At 51.1% G+C, this 9,454-nt stretch overlaps 3 protein-coding genes across 8 annotated transcripts in view; 2 read left to right on the top strand and 1 right to left on the bottom strand.

Annotated features, from left to right (window-relative positions):
- Positions 1–2,616, top strand: part of Fcer2 (Fc fragment of IgE receptor II) — a 12,456-nt gene extending 9,840 nt beyond the window's left edge. For 4 of the 5 annotated variants that reach the window (XM_029480793.1, XM_021170387.2, XM_021170391.2 and 1 more), the window contains 3 exons: positions 758–909; positions 1,031–1,137; positions 1,468–1,898. In XM_029480793.1, the coding sequence (XP_029336653.1) occupies positions 758–909; positions 1,031–1,137; positions 1,468–1,666 (458 nt within the window). In that variant the 3' untranslated portion in view covers positions 1,667–1,898. Of the gene's footprint in view, positions 1–757; positions 910–1,030; positions 1,138–1,467 lie in introns of all 5 variants that reach the window. The other variant, XM_021170386.1, reaches the window with a different exon arrangement.
- A 962-nt stretch (positions 2,617–3,578) lies between these two features.
- Positions 3,579–8,018, bottom strand: Trappc5 (trafficking protein particle complex 5). Of its 2 annotated transcripts, none has more exons than XM_021170036.2 (2): positions 7,864–8,017; positions 3,579–5,450 (listed from the first exon to the last, which is right to left on the bottom strand). In XM_021170036.2, exon 2 carries the CDS (start codon positions 5,439–5,441, stop codon positions 4,875–4,877), a length of 567 nt encoding a protein of 188 aa, XP_021025695.1. In that variant the 5' UTR covers positions 5,442–5,450; positions 7,864–8,017; the 3' UTR covers positions 3,579–4,874. The 2 variants fall into 2 exon arrangements, with proteins under 2 accessions (XP_021025695.1, XP_021025696.1); XM_021170037.2 differs by having other exon boundaries at positions 4,836–5,450; positions 7,888–8,018.
- Positions 7,513–9,454, top strand: part of LOC110300008 — a 3,296-nt gene continuing 1,354 nt past the window's right edge. Inside the window, exon 1 of the mRNA XM_021170038.1 lies at positions 7,513–8,003. Within this exon, the coding sequence (XP_021025697.1) occupies positions 7,657–8,003 (347 nt within the window). The 5' untranslated portion in view covers positions 7,513–7,656. The remainder of the gene's footprint in view (positions 8,004–9,454) is intronic.

Here is a 9,454-nt window from a genome sequence, read left to right as displayed (position 1 = left end):
GTATCTGGGGGGTGAGGTAGCTGAGGTATCTGGGGGGTGAGGTAGCTGAGGTATCTGGGGGGTGAGGTAGCTGAGGTATCTGGGGGGTGAGGTAGGTGAGGTATCTGGGGGGTGAGGTAGGTGAGGTATCTGGGGGGTGAGGTAGGTGAGGTGTCTGTGGGGGTGGGGATGGCTGAGATCTCTTTGGGAGTAGAGGAAAACTGAGGTGTCTGTGAGGTAGGGAGTATCTGAGTAACTGGGTATGGGGGTAGTAGAGTATCTGTGGAGGCAGGGGAAGCTGAGGTATCTATGGGGGTGAGGGGTAGTTGAGGTATCTTTGGGGATGAAATGTGGCTGATGTGTCTATGGAGATGGCTCTGGTAGTTAGGGTATTGCTAACCATGGAAGTGTTTGTTAGATGCTAGTAACTTTGGAAGTGGAAGTGTTTCATAATGCTGGTGGCTGAGTTGTGGTTGGCCTTGGCTGTTGGTTTCTGGCCCCAGTATGTGAGGTATTTATGTTGAGGTTAGTGACAAGTGCCATTCTGCTAACCACTGAGGTATCTGTGGTGATAGTTCTAGTGACTGAGAAGGTCTCACACCAAAGAACTGGCCACTTTTGGAGATTCCACGCAGGAAGCAATCTGCAGACTGGCATGGTTGGGCTTTAAGCTTGGAGGGACAGGACAGTTCCTCCAGCCCAGATCCCTGGGTGACTGCAGGAGAGACATTACCCACCACAGTGTTCCTGAGCCTCTCTTCAATGTGTGACCCCCCAGGAACTGCATGCAACATATGTCCCAAGAACTGGCTCCATTTCCAACAGAAGTGCTACTATTTTGGCAAGGGCTCCAAGCAGTGGATCCAGGCCAGGTTCACCTGCAGTGACCTGCAAGGGCGACTAGTCAGCATCCACAGCCAAAAGGAACAGGTGCTTGGGCTCTGGAGACCTGGGTGGCAGCAGGGTGGCAGTGGGTGGCGGGGAGTGGCACATAGGATCCCACCCTGGCCTTCTGGAATGGATGGCAGGGACCATATCCATCTCCACTTAGGACTTCCTGATGCAACACATCAACAAGAAGGATTCCTGGATTGGCCTCCAGGATCTCAATATGGAGGGAGAGTTTGTATGGTCGGACGGGAGCCCTGTGGGTTATAGGTAAGGGGAACTCTGGGAAACAAGTGAGGTAAGAGAAACACAGTCTGGGGCTCAGGGAGAGGGCGCTATGGGCTACAGAAGAAGGAAATTCCTAGACCTCCTCAGCTATAAGGATAAGGATGAAGGACCCGAGGAAGCAAGCAGCAACCACAGACTGGAAAGGTGGTTCTCCGGCTGCATAGGTGGAGGGGGTACAGAAATGGAGGTGGCCAGGGTACAGATCCCCAAAGGTGGAATCGGTGCTATGGAAGGAGGCTAGTGGGGGAGGGTCTGCAGAGAAGGGACACCTCCCTAATCACATCCTATGACTGGCGGTGTTTCTTGTTCCAGCAACTGGAATCCAGGGGAGCCCAATAACGGGGGCCAGGGTGAGGACTGTGTGATGATGCGGGGATCCGGCCATTGGAACGACGCCTTCTGCCGCAGCTACTTGGATGCATGGGTGTGTGAGCAGCTGGCAACATGTGAGCTATCTGCCCCCTTAGCCTCTGTGACTCCAACAAGACCCACCCCAAAAAGTGAACCCTGACAAACTTCTGCTCGCCCTCTTCTGGATTTCTCCTCTACCTTTATCGTGGAAGCAGCTGGGCCCTGAGGATACCCTATCAGGGCCCAGGGTCCTCTCTGTGACCGAGGGCTTTGACTATGTTCCCACCCATACTGAAGCAGCTGGTGGATGCCAGCTCCTGCCAGCTACCCAGAAAGCCTCTCTAGCTCTCCAGCTAAGCTGGCCATCCCATTCCATCTGCCCTCCTCAAACCTGGGCCCCAGCCTTGCTAGCTCCCCGACTACGGGCATGCATGTGGACAGCTGAGCCAACCAGGGAGCTGCTGAGAACAGAGATTTCGAAGGCTTCTTTTACAGCCCCCACCTCCTATCAAGTTCCCCACTTCCTCCCCCTCGGCATCAGAGAATAGGGGTTCCCTTTCGCTGGGATCTGGAATGAGTCCTCCCATCAAGTTTGCATCAGTGGTCCCCAGTAATCCGACCCTCCTTGGAGGCTGCACCAGGTGTGCTCCTGGTGCGGGAGGTATTGAAGGAACTCTAAGCAGCTCCAGCATGATGAGCTTGGCTCGATCTGGTAGGCCTGGCCCTTCTCTCCCATTCCCTCTACCTTACTAAAGGCTCTTAGATAACATTCCCAAAGCTAGCCCACAAGGTCTATTCCCTTATTTGGCCACTTCCTCCTCCTGAGGCTGACTACAAGGTCCAGCTATCCAAGTATTGAAGTCTAACAATCAAAAGCCCCCTTTGTCTCAACTAAGTAGCATGCCCAATCAAAATACAGCATCGCATCATAGCCCAGTCTAACAGACCACCCTTTTTCTCTTCATAAAATTACACCTGCAACTGGGCGTGGTGGCACACGCCTTTAATCCCAGCACTTGGGAGGCAGAGGCAGGCAAATTTCTGAGTTCAAGGCCAGTCTGGTCTACAGAGTGAGTTCCAGGACAGCCAGGGCTACAGAGAGAAACCCTGTCTTGGGGCGGGGGTGGGGGGTGGTGGAGGGTGGGGGGAATGACACCTGCAAGGTCACTGGCTGCTGATTTTCTGCCTGAGTCAGAGGGCAGCCACTTAACTTTTCTTCCCTGCTTAATAAAGGATCTCTGTGAAAATAGGTGTTTGGGTGAGGTTTGTGGCTAATCCAGGGTCCAGGAGGGAACAGTCGCTGTGCGGAGGAGGGACGATTCTCCTTCGGGTGTAGCTGACAGTTTCAGAGACTTGCTGCCCAAGGCTCTCTTTGCAAATGATGCACAGCTGATATGGGACTTACACTTTCCGTATCTTGGTTATTTCTTTTCCTATATCCTTATAATAACCTGCTAGGCAGGGGTGGGAGTGAGGCACAGAAGCATGGGATTCCCAGCTAGGTATGTGGGTGCTTGCTCATAAGCCAAGTGCGCTTGGATGCTGTGGCTTAGGCCAGCCTGGACAATTCAGGGAGACCCGAATAAAGGTGAGAGGGCCAGCGATGACCTGAGTCGAATCCCCAAGTCTCCCGAGTCTGCATGGTGGAAGGAAAGTCCTAAACGTTGTCCTCTTTAGGTGTCTGCAACCCCACACACTGACACACATAAACCCCACACACTGACATACATACATACACACATTCTTTAAAGATGTTTAAGGTGGGGTGCAACTGAGGAAGACATCTCACATCAATCTCTGGCTCTACATGCACACACAAAATAAACATTTTTAGAAATAAGGTGGAGGGCTAGAGGGCCATGGCTCAGCAGTTAACAGCACACTGCTCTTTCTTAGGATGAGGGGGGTGGGGGGTGTCAGATGGCAACCCTCATACCAGATGGCTCACCGCTACTACAACAGCTCTACATCTGATGCCCCCTTCTGACCTCCAGTCACCTGCGTTTAAGTTCACAAACATACACACAGACACACACATAAACAAAGTCTTTAACAATAATAATAGCCAAGGGTGGTGGTGCTCAACTTTAATCTCAGCACTAGGGAGGTAGACCTCTTGAGTATAGGGCCAGCCTGGTCTACATAGTGCACTCCAGGTCAGCCAGGAAAACATAATTCAGACTCTGCGTAAAATAGTAAATGTGATAAGCCACTAAGTTAAACACTCAACCTCACGTAGAGTCAGAAGGGTTGGGAATTCATAGTCATCCTTAAATATACAGCAAGGTTGAAGCCAGCCTGGGCGGACAGAACCCTGTCTCAGAACAAACTTTTTAAATATTAACCTTAAAACCCAGATGGTTCTGGGCTCTTCCCCCTTTGAGAGGCTGGTGTGCCACTGGTCTTGGTGTGATCCCTGGGGCACCCAGCAGCTCTCCAGAATGTACCAGAAACAAATTCTTATGCATACCCCAAAACTGCAGAATCTGACTGTAGGGGTGAAACTTACAGTTCTGTTCTGAAACCAGCTGAGTTTTTTGGTCCCTTGGGTGACTCTGATGCCCAGGGAGACCTCTGAGAAAGGGGCTGGAATACACACTTCTGGTCCGGGAAGGATAGGGTGGACCAGTGATCCTGCATGTGGGACGAGGATGGTGACGTTGGTGTTGATGCTGATACTGATGCCGACAGTCCACAAGCCACTTTGAGTAGCCGACGTCTAAAGGGCGAATAACCACTCTCCATTTATTTTAGGCACATAGCCATACCCTCTCCTTTACTACCTGACTTTTGGGGTTTTTGGGGGGTTTTTTTTAGAACAAATGGAGACTTGAGGAAAACAGTTTCAAAGGAAGAGTACACCTGCCTGACACTTAAAAGAGTGCTGTGCTGCCAGAGCTGGTCGCAAACTTGCTAAGTAGCAGAGGATGGCCTTGAACTTACCATCTTTCTCTCTCTACCTTCCTAGTGCTGGGATAATACAATCTGTACCCATTTTATGTGGCATAAGGAATCAAACCCAGGGCACTCTACAAACTGGGCTATAGCACTGGCAGTCTGCCAGGTCCCAGTCCCTCTTAACCTCATATCCCTGCCCTCACCTCTCCAGACTGCAGGTTCCAACAATATTTCTGTAAGTGCCCTATCTCCCCGGTACATCCAAGCCTCCAACTTTAACTGAAAGCCAGAAGCCAAGTCAGCCATTGCCCACTTCCTTACTCTCCATCTATGCCTGACAAGCTTGCCTTCGGACTCCCTTAGTCTGGGACTCAGGACCGGGATCAGGATATGGGCAGATCTGACGCCCCTACACAAGACACAACACAAGCTTGGGAACAGGATCTGCTCGTCCTTTATCTCCTGTGGAGTCAGCGTCCCTCCAGGGCCCGATCTCGGGCAATCACAGCCTCTTCAAATTTGATCATGAGTGTGGTCCCCTTGTGCCAGTGCGCCGTAACCTTGGCAGGGAAGCCGCTGTGCGTGAGCACAGCCTCCACGATGCCCGCTGTGAAGCTGGCACAGTTCAGTGTGCTGTTCTCCTTGGGCACGGAGATGTAGGTGTTAATGAGAGGCTCCCTCTCGATGATGTAGAAAGTGCGGGCGTCATCATTGGCCTGCTCCAGCTTGTCCGCCTCCTTGCCGAACAGTGCCTTCCACACCGCACCCTTGACGAAGAGCAATGCGCCCAGCACCTTAGTCTCACGCCGGGCACCCTTCTCACGGGCCACCAGGGCATCTAGGACTCGGGCGCCCACCTGTCGGCCCAGGGCAGCCAAGCGTGCCTGAAGCTCAGCCACAGAGAAAACACGGCTCTGACAGTGCTGCACCAGCTCGGAGAAGAGAAGGGCAAAGGCGCTCAGGCTCACCTCGGTGCGGGGCCGCACCAGTGCACGCTCTAGCAGCGCCGACTTCCCGCGTGTGAAACGCGCCTCCATGATGCAGTCCTGCAGGGAGACCAGAAGTCAGGGCGATGGGTGGATGAGGCCTGGCACCAAGGAGAACCAGGATACCTATACAACCCATCTGTACTAGCGCTGAGCACTTTAGTGCCAAACAGACCAGAAGGGAAGCGGACACTAAACTGCTGGTAAAACACATCCCATAACATTTAGCAAGCAAAGCACAAATACTAGAGTGAGAGCTTTATAATCTTGCCTGCCAAAGGGGAAACGAAGAGGACTAGAGAAGAGGGCTCGGCACGTCAAAGCACGTACTGTTCTTGCAAAGCACGTTAAGTCAGTTCCCAGCACCCACTCCACATGGCTCACAACCACTTGTAACTCCAGCTCCAGGAAGAATCAATGCCTCTGGTCCCTGCCCTGCACCACACGTACAAATCCATACTCAGACACACATGCATAAAAATAAAAACAATTAAAATTAAAAAGAAATCTTTCATCGCTTCTCGGCCTTTTGGCTAAGATCAAGTGAAGAAATCTTTCAAGGGAAATAAAAGGGAGTGATAGAAACTACCCCAAAGTTGGAGACTCAAGAGATTTCTTATTCATGAAAAGCACTTGCAGATAAGGCTTGGTCGGTACAGTGCATCCCTAGCATACATCAGTAATCCCCGAACTCAGGTGGTGAAGGCAGAGACAGGAGGATCAGGAGTCTGAGGTCATCCTCTGCTACATAGGGAATTTGAGACCAACCTAGGCTACATGAGACCCTTTCTTTCTAAAAAAAAAAAAGCTGGAGCAAAAGATTATTTGTTGCTCTTATAGAGAAACCGAGTTTGAATTCCAGCACCCACATGGTGATTCACAACAACCTATAACTAGAGCTAGTAGATCCTCTGACCACTTAGGGCACCAGGCACACACACATTACACATACATATATGCAGGCAGAACACCTATACACATAAAATAAAACTCAAACAAATAAGAAGTCTTCCCAAAGAACTATCAGTGGAGCTGGCAAGATGGCTCAGAAGGTAAAGACACTACTTGCCTGATAAGCCCCATTTGATCCCAGAACCCACAGAGTACAAGGAGAGAACTCACTCTCAAAAGTTGCCCTTTACCCCATGCACACTCACAAATAGACACATGTGCACACAAACATGCAATGAATAAATTTTTTAAAATGTAATTTTTAAGGAGCTGGCACGTGGCAGGGGAATGGTTAAAACTTAAGGTGCCACACATGGTGTGTGCACACCTTTAATCCCAGCACTCAGGAAGCTGAGGCATCTCTGTGAGACTGAGGACAGCCAGAGCTGTTACACAGAGAAACTGTCTCAAAAAAATTTAATTAATCAATCAATCAAAAAGGTGGAGAGAATACTGAGAGGCCACAAAACTGGAGGAGCACACCTGCAGCCCCAGCACTCCACAGGCTGAGGCAGTAAGATGGCAGAAAGTGGCCAGCCCGGGTGAGTTCCAGGACTGCCTAGACCAGTGAGTGAGACCCTGTGCGATGGTTCGTCTTCACGACCTGGATTTAGAACCACCATGAAAACAGGTCTCTGGATTTCCAGAGGGAAGACCCAGTATGAATACAGGCATCACCACCCTAAGGTAAAAAGAACGAAGTGATCTGGGCGCCGGCATGCGACTGTGGATGCAATGCCAGCGGCCTCATGCTCCTGAAACCATGTGTCAATAGCCGAATAAAGAGACCTTTCCTTCTTCTGGTTGCTTTTGTCGGGTAGATATGACCACAACAACAAGGAGAAAAGCACTAACACTCCCTGTCTTTAAAGTGGGGGCGGGACATTGGAGAATGGAGAGGGGACAGAGGACAGTCAATTATGTTTTCCCTAGCCGGCATGTGCTCCAGCTCTGACTACCCTAGAGACCTTCCTGCCTAACCCCTCCAGGAAAGCCAGAAAAGTATGTGACAGTAAGGGACACCGGTGAGCCAAGGCCAAGCCAGGAGGGGGTGCAGAAAATCCCTAACCCTGTAACATGAGGTTGGGGAGCGGCGGAAGTGTCTATTTGTCCATGAAGGAAGCCGTTTCCATGGTGACCCTTAACTCTAAAAGAGATCCCGTCGGAACTCATACTCCACAAAGTCTCTAGAAAACTGCACGGATGATGGGGGCAATAGTGGAGAAGGCAGGAGGAAGCGCTGAGAGCCTCTGGGCCTCCCGTGCCGGCAGCAAGAAGTCACAACAGTGAATGGAGACCACCAGGTGAAGCCTTCATGGCTTCTGGAGAATGGATTGGAGCCGACAGCCCTCCCCTACAAAGCATGTCCCACGGGCTAGGTCCTGGGGGATTAGGATGGAACCGTCCCGCTCCCCAGCTGGGAAAAGGAACCGTGCAGAATGCTCGATTCGGCTGCTCTAGGACGCCCGGCCGGGACCGCGGAACCCGCATCACCCCCAGGGGAAACCCAAAGCAGACTGACCCGGGAACGCTGCTCCGGACGCACCGAAAAAAGACGAGGCCCGAGCGCGCCGGAGAAAGTTCTCGGGCGGGGAAAGGTCTCAACCGGAACTGTGCTGCGGGAGGGTCAGCGGAACTTCTTGATGGCGTCGTAAAAGGCCTGTGAGTGCGCAGGCGTGCGTGGGCTAGCTCGTTTGTGCACGGAGGGCGGGGCGGGGCGGTGACCGAGAGGGGCCGCAAGGGGGCGCCCGTGTCCAAGCCCCGCGGCGCAGAACGGTAGTAGGCACTGGGTTATGAGATCTTGCTGTAAAAGCTGGCTTTTGAGCAAGAGTGTAGTATGCAAAGTATTCTATCCCAGGAGCACGCGTATGCCCTCGGGCATGTATTTTCTTAAGTATGTAAGTACGTGAACTGTAGACGTGATGTATTTACATGCAATTTACCCTGACACGTGATTGGTTTGTTTTGTTTTGTTTTGTTTTGTTTTTTGTTTTTCGAGACAGGGTTTCTCTGTGTAGCCTTGGCTACCCTGGAACTCACTCTGTAGACCAGGCTGGCCTCGAACTCAGAAATCCGCCTGCCTCTGCCTCCCGAGTGCTGGGATTAAAGGCGTGCGCCACCGACACGTGATTTTTTTACCAGTGGATGAAGGAGAACACTTGATCTGGGGGTCTTTTTCCATCTTTCACAGATGGTGTAGCTGCAATGCTTTAGTAGAAGTAGTAGTTTTACCTGCGGAGGCGTCTGACCATCCTTATACTTCCTTTGTGTGTCAGTGTGTCCCATGTGCCCAACACTCCTGTGTGCAGAGGCCAGAGGTTGACACTGAGTCTATCTCTATTGCTCAGGAACTTAAGACAGGGTCTAACTATTGAACCTGGGGTAACCATTTCTGCTAGCTGTCAAGCATCTCAGATAATCCTTCTCTCTGCCCCACAAACACCTCACTGGCAGTTCTGGGGTTACAGGTGTGACCAACACACCCAGCAATGTTTTTTTTTTTTTTAATGTAGGTACTCAGGTTCAAATCTTTACAATTGTACTTTATCTATTAAGACACCTCCTCCCCAGCCCCTTAATTTTTTGTGCTGTATATTGGTTGGTTGGTGGTTGTTTGAAACAGTCTTGCTATGTAGACCAAGATGACCACAAAATTAAGGTGAGATATGTGCCCAGAGCTTCCTGTGTTTAGGTGATCTTTATAAGAGGAAACACACGCGGCAGAAAGAATGTAGGTCATTTTCTCCTGGAGTCTATTCATATCTCCAACCTGCATAAGTCAGGTGCAGGTTTAATTATGTCTTTTACAATGCTGCAGATGAGACCCAGGGCCTCACAGTGGCTAGGCAAGGGCTTTGCAGATGAACCATGCCACTGCCCCATATGCTTAATTTAAAAATTCATAGCATTGACTGAGACAGACGCAGATACTTACACCCAACCATTGGACTGAAGTCGGGGACCCCTATGTTTGAATTAGGGGAAGGATTGAAGAAGCTGAAGGGGAGAGCATGACCCCACAGGAAGACATTCTTACTCTCCCTGACCCCTTTCTCCCTCTCTCCTCACCCCCCTCCCCCCTCTCTCCACAGGTTCCTGGCTGGCCTCTCTCT

Source organism: Mus caroli, chromosome 8 (assembly GCF_900094665.2).
Source record: "Mus caroli chromosome 8, CAROLI_EIJ_v1.1, whole genome shotgun sequence".
Classification (NCBI taxonomy): Eukaryota; Metazoa; Chordata; class Mammalia; order Rodentia; family Muridae; genus Mus; species Mus caroli.
Note: the sequence above shows the minus strand (reverse complement) of the source record. Positions and strands in the feature narration are given on the sequence as shown.

Bases quoted from the DNA above. Each gene is read 5' to 3' on its own strand.
- Trappc5 (XM_021170037.2), bottom strand. From the start codon at position 5,441: ATGGAGGCGCGTTTCACACGCGGGAAGTCGGCGCTGCTAGAGCGTGCA.